This window comes from Narcine bancroftii, chromosome 10 (genome assembly GCF_036971445.1).
Source record: "Narcine bancroftii isolate sNarBan1 chromosome 10, sNarBan1.hap1, whole genome shotgun sequence".
Lineage (NCBI taxonomy): Eukaryota > Metazoa > Chordata > Chondrichthyes > Torpediniformes > Narcinidae > Narcine > Narcine bancroftii.
The window spans coordinates 105,927,495-105,942,576 of NC_091478.1; the positions used below are offsets into that span (position 1 = coordinate 105,927,495).

General features: G+C 40.2%; 1 protein-coding gene across 9 annotated transcripts in view; it reads right to left on the reverse strand.

Annotated features, from left to right (window-relative positions):
* The window catches only part of LOC138745072 (hepatocyte nuclear factor 4-beta-like), a 46,770-nt gene that overhangs the window by 12,376 nt on the left and 19,312 nt on the right, over positions 1–15,082 (reverse strand). For 5 of the 9 annotated variants that reach the window (XM_069902144.1, XM_069902143.1, XM_069902147.1 and 2 more), the window contains 2 exons: positions 12,191–12,285; positions 1,311–1,417 (listed from right to left, as the gene is read on the reverse strand). In XM_069902144.1, the coding sequence (XP_069758245.1) occupies positions 1,311–1,417; positions 12,191–12,285 (202 nt within the window). Of the gene's footprint in view, positions 1–1,310; positions 1,418–6,003; positions 7,664–12,190; positions 12,286–12,860; positions 12,995–15,082 lie in introns of those variants that run through there. The other 4 variants (XM_069902149.1, XM_069902148.1, XM_069902145.1 and 1 more) reach the window with 2 other exon arrangements.

The following is a 15,082-nucleotide window of genomic DNA, read 5'->3' on the forward strand; positions in this document are numbered from 1 at the left end:
GCCAGTCGCAACTTTTTTTTCAGCTATGACCCACCCCTAGGACCCTGCTTAATGTTTATGGGCCCTCTTTCCTTTGAAGCTGTCAGGTACTTCTCTCCAACTGACTATATAAATAACATAAAAAATATTTATGTTGCTTGAGGTGAAAATAAAACAAGGCTTTTGACTTCAATCAGCTGTGGACCCCGGGAGGCTGTAGGGCCCCCATTGAAAATGGCTGCATAAGAGCACAAACCTGTCCAAAAGCAGGGTCATACTAATCACAAGACAGAATTTCCTCTTGTTGACAAAGAAATGGTTGGACTTCTCAGAGACGGATGACCTTAACTTTCCACGAGCAGGAAAACAATGATTCTTCAATTCAGCATTTGGTTTTAATTTCTGGTAAGATGAAGCTCAATAAAACATTGGCAATTATAAATGTACAAGTTCCAAAGAATATTCAGATCTTACTGGAATGCCAGTGATTTTTTTTTATTGTAGATATCTTTTGCTGAAGCTGGTTATTGCAGGTTATCTGGTAAGCTTTGCAAAGCCTTTAATCCTAATTATATCCCATTTGACATTAGGAATTAACTCACCATCTGTGGGGAAAAATTTGCCCTTCTAAGATGACATGAGTAGGTCTGATGTTTGTTTAGTAACCCAAAGACTGGATGGATAATCCAGAGATGGGAGTTTAAATGCTACACGGCAGATATGGATAATCAGTTCATGACAATAAAAATGATTTTAGTAATTATGACCACAAAACCGCTGGATGATTGTAAAAATGTACCATTAAAAACTAAAAATAAAAGTTGTGTTGAGGATAGTTAAATTTGCCACAATTTGTAAATTCAAATAAATAGAGAAGATTGTCTTTCTTGACACAGGATGCACTGAAACTTTTTATTGCCAATTGAGTTCTTTTGAGGTTTGATCACCATTGAGACATCGAGAAGGTTTCATCCAATGTTCATGTGTCAAGCTCCCACTGATATCAAGCCAAAAATGTCTAGAGAATAAAAATTGATGAATATTCCAAAGGATCTTTACATTCACCAGTGATTTAAGGTGGCAGTTCCTTTTCTTCAGCATTGGACTGAAGTTTGAGCCTGGATATTTGGATTCAGGTCTCTGGAGAACTTGAACTTAGAACTTTCAATTTCAGAAGCAAGATTGCATTTACAAATAGGAAGGCACCATTAATGTTTTCTCTTAATTTCTTAACACATTACAAGTCCTTTTCTCAACGTATTGATGTGGAAAACAATTACATTTTGCAATGGTAAACACACTGAGCAATATATGACTTATCTGATTTATACCTGACAGGACATTGCTTCCGCTTGTACGAGTGTAGTAATGGAGAGAGCACCAACATCTTCGTAACTCGTTCTGCGAATGCTGATTCTGTCCCGTTCATTCTGCACGGCTTTGCAAAATATCAAATTCATTGTTACTAATTTTTTTGCAAATTTCAGATGCATATTCATTTCTATCGGGGTTAGGAAGAGGCATGAAAAGGAAGGAAATGCTGCAATTCACAAAAGTGTTGGAGGAACTCAGCAGGTCACACAGATCCAGCGGAAGTGACAGGTAACCAAGGTTTTGGACCTGAGTCAGGAATAAGAAAGGAATTTATACAGTCCCTTTCTCCAAAACAAGACTTGGCTCTGTTGGTCAAGTGTTCTTTCGCCAAGGTCATGAATGAAAAGTCAGGAACACCTTTTGGAAGCACTGAAGGTATCATTTCGAAAACTGGCCTTTGCACATCCATACACTATCACAGTTAGGATTTGAATTTATGAATCTCTACCAAAAGCACCTTGAGGTCCTACAAAAAGAAGTACTTCAAGGTTCCTTTTATTGTCACGCAATAATACATTAAAAACTTGATACTTTAACTTGTGTTTGCCATAAGGCAAAGATTCACCATTAGTATTGCTCAGTGCCCCTAACAACAGGAGAAACAGGAAAAGAGAGCCCCTCAGAATTACTGTCCGTGGATTTGCCTCTGGCTTCTGCAGCTGCACTAAATTGACAAAGCATTGATAAAATTCTGTGTTGACAATATACCTCAGAATGCCTGTCTGACATTTCACTTTAGGAATATGTCTTTAAATGACTTATTGTACATGGCTACCATCGTCTTGAAATAGAATATGCAAGTCAGTAATGTACCTGGGTGGTTCAGTTGGGGAAAATGGACGTGTACAAGCAAAGGTGGAAATGGAGGCTTGAAGTGTACACACATTGGCATTACCATTTCAATTGCAGCCAGCATCTGATGCATTTACCCAATTTTATTTTAATAATGGGAAATACAGAACACCCAATTCAGGCTGGATCATGGTCCCTCTGCAACTGGATCCTTGACTTCCTCATCAGCACAAGAACATCTCAAGGATGCGTGGTTAGCCCACTCTCGACACCCATGACTGTGCGGTGAGGCACAACATAAATGTCAACTACAATTTGCTGACGACACCACAGTTGTCAGCAGAATCACTGATGGCAATGACGAGTGATGTCACAACAACAAACTTGATTGTGGTCTTCAGGAATGGAAAACCAGAAGAATACAAATCATTGAGGGGGGGTCAGCAGTGGAGAAAATAAAGAACTTCAAATTCCTAGGTGTCAAATATCTCTGAAGATCTATCCTGGAGCCCTGTTGATGCAATCATGAAGAAGGTTTTCCAGCGGCTATATTTCGTTGGGAGTTTGAGGAGATTTGGTATGTCACCAAAAACTTGCAAATTTCTGCAGGTGGACCATGAACAGTATTCTGACTGATTGGTATCTCCATACCAAACAGCGATGCAATGCACAGGGCAGGAAATGGCTACAGAGGGTTGTCAACTCAGCCAGCACCATCGTGGATATTAGTCTTCACTCCATTAAGGCACTCCAAGAGGCAGGATCTCAAGAAAGCAGTCTCTATCATCACCGCCCAGGCCATCCCCTCTTCTCACTGCTACCATCAGGAAGGAGGTACAGGAGTATGAAGACATGCATTAAAAGTTACAAAAACAGCTTTCTTCCCTCTACCATCAGAATTCTGAATGGACAATGAGCCTATAGGCCCTACCTCACTATTTTCTCCTTTTTGCACAAATTAAAAAAAATATATTGTATTTACAGCAACTTTGCACCTGTAATGCACAATGCCTGCAAAACAACAAATTTTGTGACACATGTTCATGACAATAAACCTGATTCTGATTTCTGGCCAACAGGCCTAAGTAAAAGATATCTGCAGGTAAGTGGTGACTGATTCTTCATTTTACTTATCTTGCTATTTTGTTATTCATCTCTAGGACTTTAAGGTGATTTAATTTTTTAAAGCTTTTGCAGTGGTATCTTTTAATTACATTGAATGGAGGTAAAACACAAGATTCTGTTGACTTCGTGGTTAAGTGAAAAAACACAAATGCTGGAGAAACTCAGTAGTCAAACAGTGCCTTTGTGTAGCAAAGGTGAATAGATTAGTTTTTAAAGATAGCAAGCTAATAAAAAAAAACCTTTCAGGCCAAGTTGGCATGAACAATCTGTCTGTTTCTCAAAGAATTTGGAATTGATTTGGAGGATGCACAAAAAAGATTTGTTAAGATAGCCCTAGCTGTAGCAAAAAAATGTATTATGTCAACCTGGAAATTGGAAGATAATTTGAAAATACAACAATGGTATATAGAAATGAATAAATGTATTCCATTAGAAAAAATAACATATAGTTTAAGAAATAATATTGAAATATTCGAACAAGTATGGGAGCCTTACATTAAATACAATAGCGAAAACCTACCGGGGACAAACATTACCTAAGTTGATGGAAGGAGAAGGAAAGAAAAGAATGGACTCTGTAGAATTTCTGGTGTATTTTTGTTGAATGACAACATTGTCTGACTGAATTAATGCAACCTAGATTGTATACCTAAAATGGATGAGGGGGTTGGGAGGAGGGAGGGGGGGGGGGGGAGAAAAAGTTACTGTAAATGTGTGAAAAAGAAAAAGTGTATATCATGGCTATTGTGATTTATGGTGTGAAAAATAAAAAAATTTAAAAAAAAACAACAATCTGTCTGTTTCTCAGGTCATTCTCTGATACGAAGGGACAACTTAGCCATTCCCTTGTGTCCTGATTTTACAGGCAGACACTGCAACCAGTGAATCTGAACCAGTAACAGTAAGTACAGCACAGAAACAGGCCACCGCATTTTCTGCCCATTCCTCTCCCATCCACATACCTGTCTGAATTTTCTTAAATGTCAAAATTGAGCCTGCATTTATCATTTCATCCAGCAGCTCATTCCACACTCACCACTCTGTGTTCAGGTTTCCCCTAATATTCCCTTAACTTTTTCCTGTTCACCCTAACCCATCTACTCTAGTTTTTATCTCATCAACCTCAGTGGAAAATGCCTGCTTGCATTTGCTTTACGTTGACCTATCATAGTTCTGTACACCTCTTTTGTGCGCGTTGAAAGAACCAAAGACTTGTTGATCCAAACCAAGGCTTTTATTAACTAAAAGACTGGAGTATAATCCAAGTAGGTCGACCAGTCCAGAATAACCTGGTCTGGCTAGGAGCAATCCTTTAAGGCCTGCCAGTAGGTGTGGCTACACTCTCAGCCAATCACAGTCATCCTACACTACCATCTGTACATGTATACATATACACATTAGTGATACAATCTGTACCATCACAACCTCTATCAAATCTCCCCTCATTCTTCTACACTCCAGGAAATAAACTCCTAAGCTGTTTAACCTTTCCCTGTAACTCAGTTCCTGAAGTCTGGACAACAACCGAGTAAATCTCTGCGCTCTTTCAAACTGCACACAATACACCAAATTTGGCCTCTCCAATGTCTTATACAACTTCATCGTGACTTCCCAGCTCCTTTACTCATTGTTTTGATTTATGAAGGCCAATGTGCCAAAAACTCTCTTTACAAACAGTTCTACATGTGGCGCCACTTTTGGGGAATTTTGTATCCAAATTCCTTGGTATATGACACATATACCTCTAGATGGCATGATTCCATTGTCCACAAGCCCAGCTTGTATGTGAATCTTCATTCTTTTTAAAAGCTCAATCAATAGAACCAAATATTGTCATGACAGTACATTGTGCTCTGCTTGTAAAATTCCATTCCATTTGTCCTGTGATGTAGCAGCAACACCAACAGTCAGAGTTGAACCACGCAGAAACAGCCCAAGGACCCACAAAATCCATGTCAACATTTTGCTTTCAGTACTAATCATATTTGCCTGAACTGGTCCACATTCTCTATTGCTCCGACTGACATCTCCTCCCACCTTTTTATTTTGGCGTGCACCTGCCTGTTTTTGCTTATTCTCGACCAAAGGCCCAGGCCCGATACATTAGTTACCCGTTACTTCTTATGGATGCTGCGTGACCTGCTGAGTTTCTCCAGTATTGCACTTGACCTGGTATCTGCAGACTATCTTGTTTAACTCCACATCCTTTGATTCACTTTTCTGTCTAAATATCTCTTAAATTGTAGTGATTGAATCTCACTCCATAACCCCTCAGCCTCATTCGCTCCAGAGAAAACAAGTCCAGCCAATCCAATCACTCCCCAGGCCTAAAGTCTTCCAATTCAGACAGTATCCTAGTGAATCTTCTCTCCATAGAATACTCCAAGATCCATCAATTCAGTGTTTTGCAAAAAATAGCGGAATAATGTCCCAACCTTTGCATCTATGAAGGCAAGATACCAAAAGCCTTTCTACCTGTGTTGCCACTTTGAGGGGACAATGGACAGATCCCAATGTCCCTCTAGCCATCAACATTCCTTAGCACCCTACCATTTACTGTACACGTCCTACCTAAATGTGATTCCCAAAATGCATCATCTCGCACTTTTGAGACTAAATTCCATTTGCCAATTCTCTACTCAACTTTCTATATGATTCATGCACTACTGTAGCCTTAGGTATCCGTTCCCACCAACCACAACACCTCCAACTGTGCATCATCAATAAACTTACTAATCATAACTTCTCCCGTCACTGCCAAGTCACTACCACAATCCGTATGGTACTCATCATGCATTTCCAACCAGCAGAGAATCCTTCCATTGCTCCCCTTCTCCTCAGAGGGTGAATTTCTTGGCTGTGCAGGAGTTGTGTGGCCTCTTTCTGCCTTTATTTCATATGTTCTTACAGGAAGATGTGGAAACCTTCTGATGGCCATTGAGGTGAATGTGCTTCTAAATGTAGCACCAACCACTTCAAGTCAAAAGAATGGGGAAGAAAATGAATTTGCTTCACAAATAAATTTGAAATTATATTATGCATGTTTAATTTATTTCTACTATATTTTTACTGCTTTAAATAGAGTAAATGTAATTACAAATGATTTCACCACAGTGATACATGACATAGGGTGAAAGGTTTATGCAAAGCATTGTTATAAATTCAGATTTCTAAACACAAGATAGGGAGCATTGTTGGTGTAGTGGTTGGGCAACGCCTTTACAGCGCCAGCGATCGGGACCAGGGTACGAATCCCTCGCTGTCTGTAAGGAGTTTGTACGTTATCCCTGCGTTTGTGTAGGTTTTCTCTGGGGGCTCCAGTTTTCTCCCACTGTTTGAAATGTACCGGGGATGTAAGTTAATTGGGTGTAAATTGGGCAGCACGGATTCGTGGGCTTAAAATGGCCTGTTACCATGCTGTATGTCTAAATTTTAAAAATTTAATTTAAAATTTGGACTTGCAGAATTCATGTCAAATATTTCACCACATTAAAGACAATAAACTGCTAGTTTTTTCGCTTGTAAGCACTAACGAAGATTATTTCGCCTGTGACTGTCCCAAAGGTAGGCAATGTGAGAGCTAGACTTGGGTTGAACTACACTTAGTTTACAGGCACAGAATGAAATTTAACAGGCATCAAAAGGGTTATTCTAGGTGTTGGCCCCTCAGAATAATATATCTGGCTGATGGAGGGTGCAACAGAATCCATCAGTTTATCATGGGATAAATTCCAATGCACAGATTGGCATATGCTAGCTACTTTCATAACAGCCCTAACCCTAATACCAAACTAATAGAACTAAATGTATAATTAGCTAGTATGACTAGCCTAGTTAAATGAGAGGTAAAATTTATCTCAATTGATGAATGACTTTACATCATGCAATCTCCTGAGGAACAAGTGAGGGTACCCAACAGATATAACTGGAGTGCAGGCTTGAGATGGTAAGAGTGGTATAATAAAACTGCATTATTAAATTCAGGCAGCAAACATAATAAGGATTTATTGAAATATAAATAATATTTTTGAAGATTGCTCAGTTTAAAATTTCTAACCTTTCTGGTTATAAACATTTTAAAAATGTTAAAACTTTAAACAGCTTGAAACCTTCAAAACGTATGGAGGTGGCAGGTTAATTAGGGTGATTTGGCAGCACACACTCATGTACCTGTTACCAAGCTGTATATCGTTTAAACAGCCCCTTCCGGCCCATGAACCTGTGCCACCCAGTTAACCTAAAACCACATACGTTTTGAACATTTGGAGGAAACCCACAAAGACAGGAGAAAATACAAATTCTTTACAGACAACAGTAAATCACAAAAATCTGCAGATAATGTGGTGAAGCAAAATACACAAAATGCTGGAGAAACTCGGCTGGTCAAACAGTGTCCTTAATGTAGCAAAGGTTAAAAAAAAACCATAACAAATATGTTACGCACTATGCCACTCAGAGCACCCTCAGATTGGAGTAACAACACCTTATTTTCCGTCTGGGCATCCTCCAGCCAGATGGCATTAACATCTCTTCCCCTCCCCCTCCACCCACCCAGCCATCCCCCTCCCCCTCTCCCTCACTGCTCCCTCCTTTCTCCACCTATCATCTCCTGCCCTTGCCACCCCTGTTTTTCCCCCCACCCATCCTTATGTTCAGATGCTTACCGACATTTTTCCATACCTTGATGAAGCTCAATGATACCTTGGGCTCAGGCCCAAAACGTAGGTTCTGAGGGTGGTCTGAGTGGCATAGTGCGTAACATATTTGTTATGGTTTTTTTTTAACCGTTGCTCTATAAAGGATGCTGTTTGACCAGCTGAGTTTCTCCAGCACTTTGTGTTTTTGCTCCTTACAGACAGTGCCAGATTCAAGCCCCAAACCCTGGTGCTGTAACAGTGCTGACCACACTGCCCCAAATTTAATGTCTACATTTAATTTTTTTTTAAATTGAAGCAAAAAGTTACTCAATTAAAGTAATAATCAGGGAATTTGTAAAGCAGCCTTGTAACAAATTTTACAAACTTCACCCCCCAAAAATTGCTGCTACATCAGTTAATAAGTTAATTTGTTCACTCAGAGGGTGAACTTCTGCACTTGAAGAGAACCAAGGGAGAGAGATAGCACTGGAAACTGGCATCATTTTGCTAAATAGTGGAACAGGCTTAAGGCCTACTTACCGTCGTATTACCTCCTAAAACAGGAGGTGGAAATCAGATGATTGCAACATGGTCAATGTGCATCTCTGTGTAACATTAAGCAAAATGGACTTGATACTTCCATGCAACACACTCCTTGTGCTGAGTTATTTGATCCCCAATGTTGAAATTGGGCAGCACAGTTGATGCAGGAGATAGCACAGTGCCTTTACAGCACCAGCGATTGGGGCCAGGGCTCGCACCCAGCGCTGTCTGTAAGGAGATTGTATATTCTCCCTATGGCTGCCTGTGTTTTCCACAGGAGCTCCGGTTTCTCCCACCATATGAAACATACTGGGGATGTAGGTTAATTTGGTGTAAATCAGGTGGCACAGACTCATGGGCCAAAATAGCCTGTTTCAGTGCTGCATGTCTAAATTTTTTTTAAAAAGTAACTATTTGGGTTGGGATGGATGCCTTTTCTTGATTGTTATCCACTGATTGCTTCCAAGAGTCAGCTTCAGTTAGGTTGTCTACAATGTCGGTCACATTTACTACCAGTACCACTTGTCCAGCCTTATGAATTAACATCAAGCGACTGGAGAGCTGCTATTCTGCTATTTTAGCCCAAAAGTTACACAGAAGAAAGAACAGCAGTGAGGCCAAAAACAAAGCTGAAAAAGTCTTTGTAGCTAGCCATCAAAATTTTCAAAAATTTAGGTTCATGGCATTCAGAAACAACGATTCAAGAACTATACATGCTCTTGTATTAAAAAATGGAAGCATACCAAAACATTTTAAAAAGAACTATTTTAGCCCAAAGAGTTTTAAGCTACATAAAAGTACTAATATCCTGCTCTCTTATTCATGAGTCTCCATTGCAATCAAAGGAGAAGTCTTCCCTGTTCCCATACTGTTAATCCAACATTTGTGGTGTGTGGACATCCAAATTTTATGTCAGTTATACTGATATCTCCTAACATTCCTCCACATAACTCAAAGGTTAACCTTCTCAGTCTTTACTAGCTAAATTTCACATGGGAAAGCAGCTTCTTTCTCCTGCAAGGTCCTTCATAAGAGTGCTGGAAAAACACAGCATGTCATGTAGCATCTATAGGAAGCAAAAGGTAACCAGTGTTTTAGGCCTGAGCCCTCTGTCAAGGTGCTGCATTTATCCTGTGTAAAATTACATGATTTCAAGATTCCGCATTCCATAGAATAACATATGGAAAGTTATTTCATATTGTCTAATGCACAGATTAGAAATTTGAAGACCATATTTCACAGACCTTCATCCAATGATTTCCTACTCTATTGAAATACTAGTTTAGATAGTGCATTTCTTCTAAATGCACCTCAATGTTCAGATTTATTGTCAGAGGAATCTGATGGTGGAGGGGTAGCAACTGTTCAGTTGCAATATTTAAAAACTGTTGTTATTTGCTTTCAGAATTAGAAAATTTGTTATAAAGGTCCAATTTGTCAATTAAAAGATTAAAATCAACTTTTTTTCCCTGCATACAGTTAATTAACTTTTTTAAAATCTGGTGTTAGTAGATAATATTCCAGTAAAATTCCCATATTGAGGGGATAACTCATTGACAGTTGTATCAGTAATATTTTACAATGATGCGATAGAATGAACGAAATATCCAGGGTCACAAACTTAGCCTCTAAAAACTGGGGTGGTGCTTTTGGATGGCGATTGGTATCAACAACAACTCACCAGGAATCAGTGAACTCAGAGACCCGTTGACTCATCATAACTGTGTTGGGTTTTTTAAAATATAAATGAGTCCCACACCCTTGTCTTTTCATTACCCCAGTAGATTCATCTGCTTCAAACCATTGCAGCTGTTCTGCAAATCACACGTTTTATGTTCAGGGCTCAATGAAAGACAGGTGGGAGAATTATTTCACTGAAGACTTGAATTCATCCAATCAGGCTTGGCATCATGGGGGGTGTGCCAAGCCCCCCTCCCCCCCAAAGAGTTATTGTTCCCCCCCCCCCCCCCACTCTCCTGCAGCACTTGGGTCACTAGGGGGCTGCAGGTCATAGGAAAAGTCAGCTCAGAGGCTCCCCAGGGCATGGCTCCAGCTGTGAGTGCATTCATCGTCCCAAGTGGGACAGGAATGGGCTTGCCCGTGAGCCCTTAGATGCCCAAGTGACTGAGGCTCCTCACCCAAATATATTCAAGAAGGCTGTCAATGAGGGCAAAAGAAAGACAAATGAGAACTGATCTCAGCAGCAGGCAGCACATTTGGGTAAGGGTGGAAGGAGAAAGTCTGGGGGATGTGTTTGTACGTATGGGAACAAATCTATCAATCGTTACTGGGATCCCATATGGGAACAGGGAAACCATTCTCTTGTGAATGTCACCAGAGACAATGTTAAAAGTATTAACAAACGAAGAGGGATTAAATCAAAAGTTACGTTCCGCACCACTGCCCTGATGGACACTTGTCAGACGTGGAAAACATAGTTTTAATTTACAATTGCAGACCACATCCCTCTCACCATTGAGTGAGTTCTTGAACGGCAGTTTGTACATCCTCCACCCCCCACGGTTACCCAAAGTCCCCCGATTAGATTTCTTCTGACACGGACTTTGCATCCAATTTATTTTCATGTTTTGTGTGAATCCCAGAGATATACTGAAATTGATGTTGGCACAGAATACATTGACTAAATAATTACAGATGCTAGAATCTGAAGCATAAACAAATTCTGCTGGAGGTCAAGAAACATCAGTGGGAGAAAAAGAATAGTCAATGTTTCAAGCCAAAACTCTTTATCAAGATTGAGGAACTGAAGTAAAGAGGACAGTGTGGGAGGGGTGGGACAGAGGCCCCAGGTGAGATTGGTAAAACATGATGGACGGAGGCAGATGCCAGACAAAAGGAGAGAGAGGTGAGAAAGACAAAAGGGTCAGGTGGAGGAAGATGTGCTTGGTGGAGCAGGTGATTAGCAGACAATGCTGGATTCAAGTAAAAAAGGAAGATGAGAATGGTGGTATCAAGAGAGATCAGGTGGAATAAATGTGGAAGAAAGGGAAGTGAGCAAAAGAATCCAGTGGGGAGGTGGGGATGAAGGGTAAAGGAATCAAAATGGAGGGGGATGTGAATGGTTGGGGCTGTAGGGGAGGACAGGAAAAGGGGCAATGAAAGGAGGATAGCAGAAAGGGTATCGATGAAGAGAGGAAGCTCATTATCTGAAAATAGAAGATTCTACATTCATACTATTGGGTTGTAGACTGCCCAGGTGAAATATGAGGTGTTGTTCCTCAAGTTTGTGGTGGGTCTCACCCTCACAGTGAAAAAGGCCCAGGACAGACAGGTTGCTGCGGGAATAGAAGGCAAGTTGATATGTCATGCCACTCGGAGCTCAGGATGATTACAGAGCATATATACTCTGCAAAGCCATCCCCAAGGTATTTACCCAAACAAGTTAGTAAGTATGGCCACGTTAAACATTTGTAAACTCCAAGCTTTAACATTGTGCAAGGAAGCAGTGGTCAAAATATAATGGCCCAATTTGGACCATTAATTAATAGAGTTTTGATAGGATTTAGGGAGATGTCAAAATCTTTGCAAGAATTAACCAGATGTAAAATTAACATGCCAGGAAGCAGAAATAACAGATCTCCCTCTAAGGAATGTTGGGAAGGATGTTGGTCTAATGATATTCATCACTTCTTCTAATAATAAACAAGCTGAATGATACATTAGGGACAAAGCATCGATTTCCACAGACGGGACTGGAGAATGCAACGAATTGTCCTTACCTTCCTTTCTCATTCCAGCCCTGAAGCATTTCTTAAGTCTGCAGTATCTACATTGGTTTCTTTTATCCTTGTCAACCACACACTGCCTGCTAAACCTGCGGAAGGGGAAGATGATGTTGATTATCTATTAAAGTGGCTTTTCAATTTATCTCTTCACCATTTTATCCAAGAAACAAGTTTTCCAACTGTCCTCTCACTTTTACTATGAGAATTAGTTAAAGACCAAATGGTTAAAAATATTGTCTTTAAGACATCATGCAGGAAAATCACCAACAATATTGAATACTGCAGGCCCTGTGCAATGGCCAATCACCGAGACATCCCATTATTGAATATCGTCTGTCTTTCTGAATTTTTTTAACCAAAAATAGACTTTATTTACAACCAGAAAACTGCTCTAAGTCACTTTGTCCCCTTAGTTTCGTATCTATATCTTCCCATCATTGTACATTGTTATATTCATTTCTATTTAGCAGCATTGCCATCAGTTTGACACCTTGTTGTTATTCCCTTGTGTTGTTTGAGAGGCTTCCCCTTGGTCTCAGCCCCTCAATGCCTGGTGTCTCTAAGAATTATGTCTCTCTGTTAAGGCAGCCTAAGTACTCAATTTAGAGACCGTCATCCTGAATGTCTTAAACATAGTCCTTTATTATGTTCCTGACATAGTCACCATTTGGCACAGGGCTGCTCATTCATCTTTCTGTTATAAATATCACCACCACAGTCCACGTCAAGCCTCGTCTGGATGGAAATGTTTGGATGAACAATGTCACCATTAATATGCAAAATTAGCATTTCTCTGATCTGTCAAAAGGAAAATGACATGATTATTGCTCAATTCAGAGCAAAGAATCTTAAACAAACTTGCATTTAGAATCCAAATTTATTGTCATGAACATGTCACAAAATTCTTTGTTTTGCAGCAGTACCACGTGAAAACATTGCTATAAACCACATTTCAAAAATAAATAGTGCAAAAAAAAATAAGAGAGGGATCCTGAAATTTGGGGCAACATGGTTGGCATAGCTGTTAGTGCCTTTACAGTGCCAGTGATCGGGACCAGACCGGAGTTCGAGTCCTGTGCTGTCTGTAACAAGTTTGTTTGTACATTCTCCCTTTGTCTGTGTGGGTTTCCCCCGGGGCTCCAGTTTCCTCCCACTGTTCCAAACGTACCGGAAGTGTAGGTTAATGCGGTTAGGGTTAATAGGGCGGCATGGATTCGTGAGCCTGTTACAGTGTTGAATGAATAAATTTCAAATTAAGTTAAAAAAAACTTAATGTCATAGTGAGAGGGCAGTGAACCTGTGGAATTTGTTGCCACAGACTCCCGTGGAGGCCAAGTCACTGGGTCTATTCAAAGAGGAGGTTGATAGATTAATGATTGGAGGGGGTGTAGTGTCAAAGTTTATGGGAGAAAGCATAAGAATGGGGCTGAGTGGAAAAAATACATCAGCCACGATTCAAATGCCCAAATTCTGCTCTGCCTTCGGTGCTTTTATTACACAAATTAATTATCTGACTTCAGGATCTTGCCATATTTATCTGGAATCGAGTCTCTGAACTGAAACATTGACTTTGTTTCTCTTTCCAGAGATGCCCTGTGACCGGCTGAGTGTTGCGAACAATTTTTATTTTCATTTTAGATTTCCAGTAGCTGCAGTTTTCTTGATTTTTATTGAATTGGCGAAGAAATTTGGTCAGGATACCAGAAGAATTATTTTTCTTTTTTGAAAACAGACCATACAATCATTTGGTCCTAAATGAAATGCGAAATATAAATCCAACACCACTTCTTGTACTTTGCATGGTACCTTTAAGGTGTGATGAACCTGTCTGATTCCTGAAAACTACACTGTAAACAGGCTGTCAAAATAAAGATAAGTGAATATCTGGAGGGGATGGAAACACACATCAGACACCAAAAAAGTAAACCACCTTCTTCGATTGATTTAACACTCTCCCTCAATCAAGATCTCCCTCAAACACATTCTACCTGAGGAAAGCAAATGGAACTTCATCGTGGTTCTCCAATTCTTTTTTAAAAAATCATTAAATGTTGAAATTCATTCTATTAAATGTTCAAAGTAATCAGAATATGTTCCCATATCAACCCCAAAGGCTCTCTCAGCATCTCCTCCCACTAAATGTTCCTAATCCACTCCAAACACGAATTGTAATTCAATAGGGTCATAGAATCAAAGAGCCCTGGATGGCTTTTTTGACCTAACTAGTCTATGCTGACCAAGTCGGCATTTTAGCTGGTCCAATTTTCTTGCATTTAGTCCAGATCTTTCTAAAAACCTTCCTATAGATAGCCTTTGACCATCATAATTGCACCTGTTTCTACAGTTTCCATTCCAGATAGGGACTATCCTCAATGAAAATGTTAGCTCTTCAGCTTCCCCTTCAATCTCTTCTCTTTCACCTGTGGCCTTTATTTCTAGAATTTTCTGCCCTGAGCAAAACGACTGAGCATTCACTTTATTCACACTCCATCTGATTTTATAAACTTCGATAAGGTCACCTGATAGCCTCTTACACCTCAGGGAATAAAAACCCAGCCTGTTCAATCACTCTCTATAATTCAAACTTCCCAGTTCCAGCATCATCCCTGGTGAATCTCTTCTGCACCCTTTCCAACTTTCTTGCCTCTGGCTGGGCGACCAGTACTCCCCGTGTGGTCTCAGCAACACCTTCCCAACACATCTAGTTCAAAGTTATTGTCAAAGTATATGCTATGGTGATACGATTACTAGCCGACTGCAGAGGGTGATCTCTGTACCTGCAAGAAGACCACCTAAGGAGCTGACTCCACCTGGCCAGCTGTCAATCAGCTGACCTGAATATAAACCTGAGTCGGCCCCTCCTGAGTCAGTCGCACAGGGAGCCAC